Below are 15637 nucleotides of genomic sequence, written 5' to 3'. Positions count from 1 at the left end.
TTATGAGATTCCCTTCCTGGAGGAAGATGGTTTTGTCTCTTTCCTTGGCACTACACGGGGTGCCGCCCTGAATGGTTTTGGGGCTTTGGAACACACCTGCTCCATGGTACTTTGTGGCGTGGATCTTCCGATATTGACATATCTCGAAGTGGAGGAGCTTCTACGTTCTATTGCTTCTGTCTGACAATTGGATTTTTTTTTCTCTCTCTCCCGACTAAATTGACACTATATTGCGATTCGCTCTCTCGTCACATGTTTCCTAAATTTATGACTTTGCTGTCTTCTCATCTCGTCGAAATGTTGGGTTTAAATTTAGGTCATGTTTTTTTTTATGTTGTTAGAACCACTTGCTACCGAAAAGGGGAGGGTCTAGTGTGGTCAGTTTTACGTATATTTTGCGCATTAGCTTCAGGCCTTAGGCCTCTGTGCACTTTGCCCTAAATATATTTTATTCATTTGCTAACAGCTTAGAGCCTCTGTGCACTTTACTCTAAATGCTTTCTATTAGGCTTCGTACTGTTATTTTACAGAATAGCCAGTTCTACGGTGTTGTTTTTTATTCATATCACACTGTTTTGCCTACTTCAGCACTGGAGTTCTTCATAACATATTCACTCTGTGCTTTAGTCAAGGATACAGTCTGGTACATTGCCGATAGACGTGGTAGGAGTCTAGACTTGCCATTCCTGCGCAGGAACATTTTGTGATCACGATGACATGTTAGTTATAAAATCCCTTCCTTGTCCCAATACATCGAGAGGGAGATTCCGACCAGGGAACCACAACTAGACGCTGACTGCCTCGTTGCAGATGCTGAACCAGATCACAGGCCTTTGCTCAGGTATGAGTGTGTCCGTCTCCCTAGTGATACAGAAAGGCAAGCTGAAAGCTTAACATGCTGTGCTCTAAATAGAACAAGCAGAGGGAGAGTAGAAACAGTTAGGAATTATGATAGCTTTATTTCTATGTTTTACTCTCCTGGTTACTATATCAATCCTACTATGTTGTATTGTTCTGGTTATTGCGGCTCACGCCTTAATATCTAAAATACAGTCGTTTTATTAAAACATTATATAAAACTTATACTGTCTTTGTCATTTGTATATGAGACCATATAGTGAATGAGAGAGTTGGTTTGGATCTGAGTGACCACGACTTCCCTGAGAAGTTCCAAAGATGTCATTCGCTCGGCTGCCCAATCATTTCTTCCCCGTGGGAGAAATGAGGCACTGCTAGTTAGCCGGAGCAACAACCGGATTTAGGGTGACAGAGTTCCTTACACGTGGGTCAGACTCAGTCCCCCACACCGTTATCGATCCTGCTGCCTAGAAATCCAGTAGTCTCATTTAGGATAATGAGAGCCCACGCGACAATAGTGTAATAAGGATGTAAAGGTGGCCAGAATAATGGTTTTAATTGTAATAAGGAGAGATTATTAAAACATATACAATTGTCATATAAACCTTTATCAGAAATAAATGTTTGACATTCGACTGTAATGCTCAAAACAGCCCCTAGAAGGTACCATAACAAAAATATAATTTGAAAGAAACATTGTCATGTAACCATATTGTTAGACTTGAGGGCATAACCCCATGAGAAAAAAGTAGAAACAAATGCAGTGTAAGCATATACTTATCCCCTAGAGGGTGGTTTTAGGGCTAGCAGGTCTACTGGTAAAACAAAAGTTCTAGCTATGAGACAGCTTAAAAGATACTGGGTGGCTGGTGGGTGGGGGGGGCGGGCGATTATTATTTTGGGGTCCCCACTAACCTAGTGTAGGGACCCAGAGATGATGTAGACAGAAAGTGCATTTTGAAGGTGGTCCCATTGTCCTCAGACCACCACAAGCTGAGTTATGAGCAAAAATGTTCTGTAAAAGTAATGCCCTGCAAAGCATTATCGGGCGTGTTTTCGTCCCAGGAATATTATAGTATGTTGACTGCAATGCTCAGAAAAACCCCTAGAGGACACCATAATAAAAAAAGAAATTATAAATAAAAAAAAATAAAAAAAATCGCACTTGAAAAAAACCTGGTAATGTAACCATACAGTCAGCCCTTAGAGAGCATAACCACATGACAAAAAGAACTGGAAAACTTACTGCAGTGTAACCAAATATGTAGCCTCAGAGGACGTATTTCTAGACTAGCAGGAATATTGCAATGGTATTACAAACAAGGCCCATAAAACATTACTTTTCCCAGCTATAAAACAAAAGTTCCAGCCTTGAAAATGTTTAAAAAGAATGAATGGTGGTAGGGGTTATTATTTTGGAGTCCCCACGAAGTGTGGGGACACAGATATGATGTAGACAGAAAGAGCATTTCATGGTGAATGTTTTGCGGGTGGTCCCATTGTCCTGGGACCACCATAATCTGAGTTACAAGCACAATTGTTTTGTAAAAGCAATGCCCTGCAAATCAGTATTGGGCAAGTTTCCGTACCAGGTATATTTTAGTATTTTGGTATGGCTGTAATGCTTAGAACAGCTCCTAGAGGACACCACAATGAAAATCACATTTGTAAGAAACAGGGTCATGTAACTATGTATTTAGTCCCTAGAGGACAAAACCACACAAAAAGAAAATGACAATAAAATAATGCAGTGTAACCATATATTTAGCCCCTAGAGAACGTAGTGCATTATACATTTTCAGGGGTAGCAACCCTATAGCAATCATCTTACAAACAAAGCCCTTAAAACAAAAGCTATTCCCAGCTGTAAAACAAACGTTCCGGCTACATGAGTGTTCATAAAGACACTGAATGGTGGGAGGGGTTGTTATTTTTGGGTCCTCACTAACCTAGTGTGGGGACCTAGAGATGACCTAGATAAATATAGTGCACCGTGCTGAACGTTTTGGTGGTGGACCCATTTCCCTAGGACCACCACAGGCTGAGTTACAAGCAAAATGTTTTGTAAGAGAATGCTTGCAAAGCATTATGGGACGAGTTTTCTGAGTGCAGTGAATATTCTAGTATCTGCTCTCATGCTGTGCCGAGAGAGCCACTTTCGCTTTGAGGATTTCTGTTTTACATAAAGCATTTACCAATTTCAAGTGTTTTAGGGGGAGAGCCACTAATTACTCTAATTAGTTAACTTTGAACAATGTGACCAGCGCTCCAATACCGTAGAACAAGTTCACGCTATTTTGCCTGTTCACACTGCGAGAGCCATGGCCGCCATGCAGCACGAAGGGGAGAGACAAAAGAAAAAAAACGTTCCCCATGCTGAAGTATATCGGCACCCATGAAAAAAAATCCATGTAACAGGGGCAGTCTGCAATGGTGACAAAAATATCCTCAAAGCAGGACAAATATAAAGCATTTACCAATGACATTAAGTGATTTTTGAAAAGCAACCGCAGGAACGAATGAAAGTGATGGGCGTGAGTTGGGTGTGGTTAAAAGTCCACAATACTTACAACAGGTCAAAGTGCTTGCGTGCTCGACCTAAAAACGGGATGGGCTTAATCCAGCACCTACTGGATCAGAAAAAAAAGCATGGTACACATACAAATCAAAGCGAAGCAACCAAATATGCGTGAAGACAGACAGCAGTGAGTCAAAGCAGGAATAAAGTGCTCCAACATAGCTATGTGAGGTACTCATAATTGCAAGTAAAGGCCATGTTAAATATCAAGACTAAAGTGCAATGAAACAGCACTGTGTCTCTCTCAATGCAATAGCTCATTAATGGATGTGAAGGATGAGGTAACAGGAGAAAAATGTGATGGATCCAATACTTTAAAAACAAGGTTTCTCCTAATTAGAACGGATGATGGTCCACTGGTAGAGTTTACGTGGTACAATTGCTGGAATAGTAATTGGTATAGCATACAAACACTGAAATGCATGCATGGAGTGATGAGAGCCTTATTGCTAGTCAACTAAGGGGAAGTGCCAAATAGGTGTGTAAGGACCACTAAATTAAAGACAGCTGCCGTGTAGAAAGGGTACAACACAGCTGTAGTTCGACCTCAAAAATTAAGCAATTGCGATGCATTGACAAAGATGTGACTGCAAAAGAATGCCACAGGATATAAGCAGCAGGCAGTGCTGATGTTGTTAGTCCCGGAAGTGTTTGGGTTTCACCAGTGTGCCCAGCTGGGGTGCATTGTGTCATACCTGTAAATCCAGTGGTAGAACAGCTTATGGAGTTTTGAGAGTCAAAAAGCAGGATGTACTACCGCTTATGTCTGCAATGAATTGGATGTTGTGAAATAGAACAGCAGTGGACATGATAATCTTCTCAACCAAGCAGTCATTATCATATTCAAAGCACAACATACATTACATGCACAACTATCCATAGAAATATACAACATTCTAAAACAGTAATTGTACCTGCACTTCCTCAGGAGCCAATAGTGTTCCATTTTTAAAGTCAAACAGTGTCAAGTCCACTGAACTTCCCAAATACTTCACCATCTCAACCTTACTACGGAACTTCTCCCCAGTAGGGCTGCAGACCAAAATAAAAACAAGTTAAGAGAATGGCATAGTACGAGAAATGTGACAGAGGTATAAAAAGTATGGAGCAAAAGGTTTGACTTTAAAGATATTTCTTAAAAATGTATATTATCTAATGTTGCACAAACTTTACATTCAAAGGGCAATAATGCACTTTACATAGAATACTTTATTGTTGGAGCTTCTTAAAAACACAATAATGCTTAAGTGGAGTAGGGATGAGGCGCCAGTTGTGATCAGATTACACAGGACCTTGCTGGGAGAGCTGTAATGGATCAAGTCTGTGTAATCATAACACCACTTGTCAGAAGTCTGTTCATTTTTTCAGACCGCACATACACACAAAATAATCACTGAAGAAAGGGTGAGAAAGACCAAAATAAGACCACAGCAAGGGAAGTGAGATGTAGAGGGAAAGAAGAATGCATGAAGTAAGAAGAAACAAAGTCAAGACATCAAGAAGGGATATCAAATTTTAGCAGGAATTTGGGAAGGGGGTTGTAAAAGTGGACTAAACATGACATCTTTCACGACAGATATTTCGCTAAATTGTTCATTTATAACAGAAGAAAGGCTGATATTTTATAATCAGTTATAATAAAATATGGTGTTACTTCACAGTGGAAAGCAAAGGAGGTTTTCTTATTTGCAAAGCAGATTTTAGATATCTGTGCAGTGGGAAACTTTATTTCTGTAAAAGCTGTACAAAATGTATCTGGAAAGGTTTTACCGAGTTGTAGAGTGTAATAGGATACATCAATGTATTAAAGTTATTTATTGTGTTGTAGTTTAATCGATAATGGTCTAAATAATTTTGTTTTGTTTTTTACTGACAAAAAAACGTGAACAATAAAGAGAAAGGGAATGTCACCTCTGATAATATGTGTCCGTCTTTCCACATGATATTCCAGACCTCCGGAACACTTCTCTGCGTTTCCAGCCGGGTCCTAGCAAACGGCAATCTTCCCAGCCCTCAGTCATTGTGCTCTTCAACACGACCAAAATGTAGTTCTTTAAGAAATATGGAGGATAATCATGAAACAAGAATACATTACAGGAAGACTGAAAGACAGGCATGACCATCTCATCAGAGTGACTATGTATAGTCTGCATAATTTATTAACATTTACAATTACTTATTTGTAAGGGCACACCGATTCAGGATATCATCATAATTCATACCTTACAAACATTTATCTTAGATTTGCATGCTTTCGTTCTCCACTTCACATTTATCAATTCTCTTAATGATGGAATTTAAACATGCAAATGTCATATGGTTTGAAAATAAAGCCCAAGTTAACGTTGTTTCACTATAATAGTTTCTGATCTTAATTACTATAATAGTTTCTGATCTTAATTTATCACTTAAATCTGCTGCTAAACTGGTCAGTTCAGGTGAAATAATTATTTAGAACAAACAGGAGCGGTTTTGTAGGACTATTTATAAAAGATTAATTCAAACCCTGGAGTATGAAGCACAAGCATAACATTACAAGTACTCATGTAAACTATGCAATATTTTATGAGGGGTTATATAATACGTCATGGGAAGGGAACACAACTGGACAGCAAGGAAGCTCCAAGATCACCCTGGATTTGCACAGCACAAAGAAAGCTACCACACTATCATTATTAGGACTTCACATGTTAACTACTGGTCCACTCGAAGAGTTAGTATCTGTTAAGATTGGTAGCACGCCCCCTGAACCATTCTACTGATTACTGGTGCACCACATACATGGCTCAAATAAAGCCTCATTTCTAACTGCGATGACTGCAAAGATTCAAAGGGTCTTAGTCACTATGACACTGAACATTCTGAAGGGGTGCCAATAGCAGAAGCTGTCACACATGATCAGGGACTAAACAAAGAAGGAGTGTTATTGCTGAGCATTGGAAAAGAGAGACGAAAAATAAATATTAATGAAAGCTTCCTCAGCTAGGACTTTCTTTTTCATTACGGTGAGTATGAATTGTAGGCATCGTATTCTGTTGAAACTAAAAGATTTTCCGTCATGAGGGGTATGCGTGTGGTTCACACACAAAATGAGATCGACTAACCTTTGTCTTATCATTAGATTTAGCTCATAGAATGGTCATACTGCCTGCCAGGTGATGCACTCCTAATAAAGGGTAAACCAGAACAATGAAACAATCTGATCCTTTCATAGAGTGCCTGGACATTCAAGTACCTTTTCCAAGTATACTGTATACATGCCAAACGATCTTCTAGGCGGAGTGCAAAAATTAAGCTTCTTAACTTTCAAACACTCTCACACAAAGAACTTTCAGAGTAAACATTTATCTGGCAGGGCTTGCTCTTATCATGGAAGAACATTTATTTTCCATTCGCTTGCAACAATCCCTTGGGTGGCTCACCAGGCTGTCACAGGATGCAGAATTCTTCAATATGTGCATCCTGTACACTAGAGCAGTGATACTCAAAATACAGCCCAGGGGCCGCATGCGGTCCTCACCTGAACAATCTGCACTGGACTGCTGTTTACTTGAGAAAGTACTAAATGAGCAAGTTACTTACCTTCGGTAACGCTTTTTCTGGTGGATACAGGAGCTACCTGTGGATTCCTCACCTAATGAATTCTCCCCATGCGTAGCATTCGACGTAAACTTATTTCCAGCTCTGCACGTCGGCGAGGACGTCACAATTGCCCGACTCCACGCGGCTCCGCCTGACATCATTGTGGCAATAAGAGGCCCTCGCCGGCGTGCTGACGTCAGTTTACAACATTTTTGACGTGCCTTTGAGACTAATAGAGAAACTTTGACATTCGAAACACTTCACATATATATCCAAGAAACCTTTATAGAAAAAGCAAAAGCCAATAATAGTACCGATACCAATGCACGTTCGTAAAAGTTCTGCACAATCATGAACAAATATCAAAACTTACAAATATAAACATATATACAAATATATATATATATATAAATGCATAACCTCATAATGCAGAAAGAATGAAATACACATATGCATACCCAAGGAAATCTCGGCATGACCAGACAGACAACGGGGAGGCGGGAGGGACCGTGAGGAATCCACAGGTAGCTAGTGTATCCACCAGAAAAATCGTTACCGAAGGTTAGTAACTTGCTCTTTTGATGGATACAACTAACTGTGAATTCCTCACCTAATGAATAGCGTCCCAAAGCAGTACCACCTCGGAGGAGGGTGTACGTCTGGTCATACCAAGAACTCCTGCAGTACAGACCGCGCAAAATGGCCATCCCTCCTCACCTCTGAATCCAAGCAATAATGCTTTACAAAGGTGTGGAGGGAAGACCAAGTCGCGGCCTTACAAATGTCCGCCACTGGAACACCTCTAGCCAGGGCCGATGTGGTCGATTTAGCCCTGGTGGAATGGGCTCTTATCCCCTCAGGAGGATCTTTCTTCGTCAATGAATAACATATCTTAATACAAAGAACGACCCACCTGGATAGCGTTCGTTTGTGGACGGCCTTCCCCTTCCTCTTCCTCTTCCTCAAGTATCCGACAAAGAGTTGGTCGTCCAAGCGGAACTCTCTCGTCCTGTCTATGTAAAAGCTGAGAGCCCTCCTTGGGTCCAGTCGATGGAGCCTCTCCTCCTCCTTAGATGGATACGGAGGAGGGTAGAATGTCGAGAGAGTGATGGACTGTCCCAAATGAAACTGAGTCACTACCTTGGGGAGGAAAGAAGCCCTGTTCCTCAGAACCACTTTGTCTTTATGAAAGGTTGTAAAAGGTGGGTGAACAGAAAGAGCTTGAAGCTCACTCACAGGCCTAGCAGATGTGATGGCCATCAGAAACACAGTCTTTAGAACTAAAAACCTTAAAGGGCAAGTATGAAGTGGCTCAAAAGGGGAGCCCATCAAAAAGGTTAACACCAGATTTAAATCCCACTAGGGCATGATAAACGGAGTGGGAGGAAACCTATTGGTAAGCCCCTTCAAAAACCTCAACACTAAAGGGGATTTGAACAAAGAAGGTTGATCAGGAAGACATAAGAAGTCCGAAAGAGCCGGGAGATCGCCTTTGACAGTGGCCACAGCGCAACCTCGCTGCGCCAACGACAAAGCAAACATCAATATGTCTGACAGCCTGCAACTGCGAGAAGGTCTGCCCTGAAACGGAGACGGAGCGGAGGGCACAGCGAGAGTTGGAGTAGGTCCGTGTACCACACCCTTCGTGGCCAATCCGGAGCTACTAGTATGATGTGGGCCCGGTCTTGACGAATCTTCCTCAGAACTCGAGGAATCAAGGGTATGGGGGGGAAACGCATAAAGCAACTGGCCGTCCCAGGACATTTGAAAAGCGTCCCCAACGATCCCTGCATCGGATACTGAAGGCTGCAGAACGATAGACCTATTTGCCACTCGGGAGAACGCGCACTGCCTATCTGGGGAAAACCCCACATCCTAAAGAAGTAAAGAACCAGATCCGGATGAAGACACCACTCGTGATCGTCTGAGAAGAGCTGACTGAGACTGTCCGCACGCACGTTTTGAACCCCGGCCAGATGGTTTACTATTCCGCAAACTCGATGGTCCTGTGCCCAGGACCAGAGCCGCAGAGCCTCTTTACAGAGAAGGTACGACCCTACTCCTCCCTGCTTGCTGATATACCACATCGTGGTCGTGTTGCCCGTCAGGACTTGAACCGACTGACCGCAAAGGGGAGGGAGGAAGGCCTTGAGGGACAAACGAATCACCCACAATTCCAGCAGATTGATATGAAACATCTGCTCCACTGGGGACCAACGACCCTTGAACTCCAGGTCCCCCAGATGAGCTCCCCACCCCAAAGTGGAGGCTGTGGTCACTGGAGGTGGCAGCAAAAACGGCTTTCCTTGAGACAGGTTGCCGACCGCAGCCCACCATTGAAGATCCACCACAGCATCTCTGAAGATCCTTATCGACTCCTTGCGATCCCCTTTGTGCTGAAACCACTGCTTGCGGAGACACCACTGAAGAGCCCTCATGTGCCAGCGTGCATGAGCGACCAACAGAATGCAAGAAGCGAACAAACCGAGCAAACAAAGGACCTTGAGGACTGGAACAACCGCTCCTTCTTGAAACATTGGAATCAACGCCTGAATGTCCTGAATCCGCTGTGGCGGAGGAAAGGCCCGATTCAATGAAGTGTCCAGTACTGCCCCTGTGAACAGGAGGCGTTGAGAGGGCTCCAGGTGAGACTTGGGCACATTTATCGAAAACCCCAGACTGAACAACAACTGGGTTGCCAGCTGCAGATGATGCAGCACAAGCTCCGGAGACTTGGCTTTGATCAACCAATCGTCCAGGTAAGGGAGAACTGCTATCCCTTTCCTTCTGAGGTCTGCTGCAACAACCGCCATCAACTTCGTGAAGACCCGAGGTCCGGAAGTAAGACCAAAACGAAGGACCGCAAACTGGTAGTGTTGCGACCCTACCACAAAACGGAGATACTTCCTGTGTGACTTGAAAATGGGAATATGGAAATAAGCATCCTGCAAGTCAACAGAAACCATCCAATCCTCCTTGTTTAATGCCATAAGTACCTGTGCTAGAGTCAGCATTTTGAATTTCTCCTGCTTGAGGAACCAATTCAAAATCCTCAGGTCCAGGATAGGTCATCCTTTTTGGGGATCAGAAAGTACCTTGAATAACATCCGTGACCCCTCTCCTGCTCGGGAACCAACTCCACTGCACCTTTTGACAATAGGGACAGAACGTACTGTTCTAGCAACAGGAGATGATCTTCTGAACAAAAGGAAGGACGGGGAGGGAAGGGAGGAGGAATCTCCCGAAAGGAGAGGAAGGAGGAATCTCCCGAAAGGGAAGGGCATAGCCTTTCTTTACCACGCTGATGACCCAGGAATCGGATGTTATCGACTCACACATGGGAAGAAAAAGAGACAACCTTCCCCCAACCGGAGAGACATGGGACGCAATGGTTAGAGGACTAGGGCTGCTTCCCCTGTTGCATCCCCCCTGAGGAAGAGGAAGGGTACTGCTGCTGGGTGGCCCCTCTGGTGCGGACCCTGCCCCGCCACCTAAATGATCTATAAGGGAGGCTTGAAGACTGTTGGCCTGCCTGCTGCAATCTCCCACGAAAGGAATCCACTCGTCCAAAAACTTGCAGCCGCCTAAAGGACCTAAAAGGGGTTGAAACAGCCTGCAGGCCCAAGGATTTAGCAGTGGCCCTACACTCCTTAAAGCACTTTAACGCCGAGTCAGCTTTAGTGCCAAATAATTTAGCTCCCTCAAAAGGCAAGTCTAAGAGCGTGGCTTGAATATCCGATGAGAACCCAGATGTGCGCAACCAAGCATGACGCCTAGTGGCGATGGAGGTTCCCATGGCTCTAGCAACAGAGTCCGTGGTGTCCAGCTCAGACTGTATGACCTGCGTTGCAGCTGACTGGGCATCCGAGAGGAGTCCATACAAGTCTTGGGGCATGTCCGGTAACGCTGCCTTTGCCGCATCCATTATTGCGTGAATGTATCTGCCTAGGATACACGTAGCATTAGCTGATTTCAATGCCATGCTGCACGAGGAGAAAATCTTCCTGGCCAACTGCTCCATGCGCTTGGACTCCCTGTCAGATGGTATGCCAGGGAAGGAGCAGACCGTGACGAACAGGACGCCTGCACGACCAGACTCTCTGGAGACGGATGTTTCGAAAGAAATTTGAGGTCTCCCAGGTGCTGACCTATACCGTCTGGCCACCGACCTGCTCACTGCTGACGAAGAAACCGGCTTCTTCCACACCTCTCCTATGGGATCCATGAGAGCTTCATTAAATGGTAACAGTGGATCCGCAATGGCCGTGGCAGGATGAAGCACCTCAGTCAGGTTATTGGTTTTAACCTGTGCCATAGGAAGGGGGAGTTCCAGGAAATCAGCAGCCTTCCTGATGACAGAATGCAACGTGGCTGCTTCCTCAGTATATTACCCTGGCGAGGCCAGATCCCACTCCGGGGAAGTATCCAGTCCATTGGCTGTGTCCAACCCCTGAAACTCACTCTGGGGCTCAGCAATCTCCCCTTCCTCAAGGAGCTGCCTCTGGTACTCGCTCTCCTCCAACAACCTGATGGCCTTTCTCCTGGACCGCAATTTGGCCTCCAGTCCCGGCGTCGACAGAGTGTACCGACGTCGGAGAGCAGCGCCGAGAAGGCGTCATCACAGGATCTCCGGACCCTTCCGACACCAGAGATGGATCCATCGGCGCCGTGGACACACGACCTGCACCCATCTACAGCATTCGGCTTCGGGACTCCTCCATCTCAACGGACACCGGCGTTGAAGGCCTCTCTCTCGACGTCGACGGCTGCACAGCCGGCACCGGCGCCAGGCTAGTGTCTCCTGCCGGACAGAATGGCATTAACGGCGTCGGCCTGTACGGAGCCGGAACGCCTGAGTTAAATGCCAAGGGACCAGTGGGGCCAGCCGGCGGCACCACCTCCTGGCACCATGTTCTGAAAAATAGTAAACATGGCATCAAGATATGCCACCGGGTCCGGGAAGGCAGGATAGCCTTGAGGAGCCGGCACCGGACTCGAATCCTGAGCGCCTGGATGCGCCGGAGAGGCAGGATGACTCTGAGGCTCCACCACCTCAAAGACCGACGCGCCGGAGAAGATTGCGGAGTCAAAGGTTGAGGAGACACCGTCGGGCTGACCTCCCAGGACTTACGGCGTCGGGGAGACGGAGACCTCTACTTCGACCGGCTTCCTCTGGATCGACGCCTGGAATCACGATGACGCTGCTTCTTGTGACTCGACTTCCCCGACGATGATCTATGGTGCCTTCTTTTCTCCTTCTTAGCTTTTGCTAAAAACAATTTAGCCTCACATTCTTTCAAGGCTTTAGGGTTATTTTTTTTTGGCATGAACCACATTCCTGGACGTTGTGGTCTGAGCTCAGGCACCATAGACAGTCATTATGCGGGTCAGTAACCGACATTCGACCTCCGCATTCCCTGCAAGGCTTGAACCCAGACTTCTTCGGGCCGACATTTCGACAAAAACACAAAGTATCCCTCTGAACAGCAAATGATACAGGTAGCTGGAAAAGTAACAGTTATCGAAGGCACGGAAAAAAGGGAACTGACGTCAGCACGCCGGCGAGGGCCTCTTATTGCCTCGATGACGTCAGGCGGAGCCACGTGGAGTCTGGCAATTGTAACGTCCTCGCCGACATGCAGAGCTGGAAAGAAGTTTCAGTCGAATGCTACGCATGGGGAGAATTCATTAGGTGAGGAATCCACAGGTAGTTCTATCCATGCACACATTTATTTACACATTAACTGAATTAAAAGAAGCAAAAAAGGTGCCTGCACCACTTACATTTTAGAACACACTGTTAAAGAAGTTTTGAAACAAACATTAAAAAATATGATGCCATTTCTCCACAACCCAGAATGTATTTTATTAACATGCATACACGTTTCACTATAGTATATCAGATTATATCTGTGCATTCAGAAGTATTGTTTCTAAAACTGACAGCTTTAAAAAATTAATATAGAAACATTCATGCCTCCTCCCACCTGGAAAACAATGTAGATTGTGAACTAAGAGGCAAGTTAATTGTCACACCAAACCTTCTGGGTGGCATAGGTTGTGATTTTACATGTAAAACATTATGGTTTATTAAATTAAACACAAAAAAAACACAAAAAGAAGGTTTTGGACAACATATATCCTGAACTCAAGCATTTCAAGGGTGCTCTTATATATCATAATGAAGAAAAGTGAGACAAATTTAAATTACATAATTGCCTAAAATCACACAATTAAGTCATGAGGGGAAGCTGGATTATGTTTTTGGTTTACCATTGTGCAATTCTATTTCATTCTAATACAATCGACAAATTACTTCTTTTTTTCACACTTAGCTCTCTCAAGGCTTACCCCAAGGTGCAGTAAATGGATAGCGATTGAGAGACAGTAAAACCGTATAGTCAAATCTATGACTTATTAGAGACAAGGGGTTTTATTTAGAGGACAGTCTGGAATGCAACACTCAAATTAACTTAATGACTCACTGACCACAACATGATTTGCTTCCCCTTGCGACCACCTAAACTCCTTCCATCCCCCAACTCAAAAAACACTGCTCCAATTATGCTGTCAGCTTTGATGCGACCCTTGGGTACACTTCAGAGCATACTTTGAAGTCCCTGGAAAAATGTTTGTGAGCACCCATGCATTAGAGGAACTGCACACAGCACTTCACCCCCTACTACATTCGTTCCATTTTTCCCCACTCCTTTTTCAATGTGAATCAATTCTTAGTATGTAAGTTTCCAACTTCTTTCCCTTAGATCAACAGTATATTAAGAGGAAACAAAGAACATGTACTTTTTCTCTAGAAGAGTGCCTTTTAATCAAAGCTTATTCAAAGTCTCATGCATACCTTAAATGGAAGAAGTGCAAACCTAATTACTGGACATGTGCCAGTTTCTCTCTGGCTACCCGTCAAGTATTTACCAAACTATTCAGCTACGTCGTAGCGATTAGCTCCAGTAAAAATATATATAAATCACATCAAACTCCCGTGTTGAAATGGCAAAGCCTGAAAACTCTTTCATGCCATTTATTTTTACTTTTTAAACTCTCACTTTGAGTAGGTGTGGGCTATAGATCTGCTGGAAAACAGCTTCGCTTGGTGCTCACGTGGTTATACTGGTGGGTTTGGGTAGCTCTAGCAGTGGTTTAACCACTGAGCAAAGCGGCATCACTGAAGTTTAGACTGCTATTTTCTGCTTTACTACCCCTCCACTGCCTGGTTATGACCACCTGAACGCCATCTAACTTAAAGTTGCTTCACAATTTTAACTTGTAAGTCGATAACCACGGGCCAGATGTACCAAACGTTTTGCGACTCGCAAACGGCAAAATCTGCCATTTGCGAGTCGCAAAACGCGTATCCCAATGCAGAAATGCATTTTGCGAGTCGTTACCGACTCGCAAAATGCATTTCAGACTCGCAAATAGGAAGGGGTGTTCCCTTCCTATTTGCGAGTCGCATTGGGATGCAATACCATTTGCGACCGCATATGCGGTCGCAAATGGCATCGCAGTTACCATCCACTTCAAGTGGATGGTAACCCAATCGCAAATTGGAAGGGGTCCCCATGGGACCCCTTCCAGTTTGTGATTGCACCCCAAAATATTTTTTCAGGGCAGGGAGTGGTCCAAGGGACCACTCCCTGCCCTGAAAAATCCGAAACTAAAGGTTTCGGTTTTTTTTTGTAGTGCAGCTCGTTTTCCCTTAGGGAAAACGGGCTACACTTCAAAAAAAAAAAAAAAACTGCTTTATTGACAAGCAGGTCGCTAACATGGAGGCCTGCTGACGTCAGCAGGCCTCCATGTTAGCGAGTGCCCATACTCGCAATGGGGCCGCAATTTGAGACCCACCTCATGAATATTCATGAGGTGGGTCATTGCGACCCCATTGCGAGTTGCAGTCGGTGTCTGAGACACCGTACTGCATAGCAATTTGCGACTTGCAAATTGCGAGTCGCAGGGACTCGCAATTTGCAAGTCGCAAATTGCTTTTTTGGTACATCTGGCCCCACGTTCTTTACAAAATGCAATGCAAACTAAAGTATGCTGTTTTGTTCTTCAAAGATAGGGGCACATGCCTGGTGTTATGGGATCGCTTGTTGTAGTAAACTGGGTTCTGGTAGTAGTACTCCTCAATTTACTTTGCCTGTTGTCAGTGTTTAAACAGTAGTTCACTAGGATCCTGCAATCCAGAGCCCCAGTGGCTGTGCTCCCTCCTCTAAGTTTTGTTGCTGGGAAACTTTTTACACCCACAATAGGCATATTGGTGTACCCACATAAGTCCTTAGTATATGATACTTGGGTACCCAGGCCATTGGTACACCAGGAGTCTTCTCCCATGGGCTGCAGCATGTATTGTGCCATCCATGAGAGCCCATGCAAATCGTGTCAGTAGGCCTGTCCTTGCAACCTGCGTGAAATGGTGCATGCACCCTTTAACCACTGATCCTCGTCACTGTACTTAGACACTATAAGTCACCCCTCTGGGAGGCCCTTCAGCCCAAGGGCAGAGTGCATGTCCGTAAGTGTGGGGTATCCTTGTACCCCTACAAACCCTAGACTCCATTCCCTGGGCTTTGAAAGTGCAGAGAAGCCATCTTAAGTTATGTA

General features: G+C 44.5%; 1 protein-coding gene across 5 annotated transcripts in view; it reads right to left on the bottom strand.

Annotated features, from left to right (window-relative positions):
- Nucleotides 1-15637, bottom strand: part of LOC138261016 (methyl-CpG-binding domain protein 1-like) — a 1081642-nt gene that overhangs the window by 878752 nt on the left and 187253 nt on the right. For all 5 annotated transcript variants that reach the window (XM_069209617.1, XM_069209616.1, XM_069209620.1 and 2 more), the window contains 2 exons: nt 5348-5487; nt 4351-4468 (listed from right to left, as the gene is read on the bottom strand). In XM_069209617.1, coding sequence (XP_069065718.1) covers nt 4351-4468; nt 5348-5457 — 228 coding nt within the window. In that variant the 5' untranslated portion in view covers nt 5458-5487. The remainder of the gene's footprint in view (nt 1-4350; nt 4469-5347; nt 5488-15637) is intronic.

The sequence above is a fragment of the Pleurodeles waltl genome, chromosome 10 (genome assembly GCF_031143425.1).
Source record: "Pleurodeles waltl isolate 20211129_DDA chromosome 10, aPleWal1.hap1.20221129, whole genome shotgun sequence".
Taxonomy (NCBI): Eukaryota; Metazoa; Chordata; class Amphibia; order Caudata; family Salamandridae; genus Pleurodeles; species Pleurodeles waltl.
This window is presented reverse-complemented; position numbering and strand designations above follow the sequence as displayed.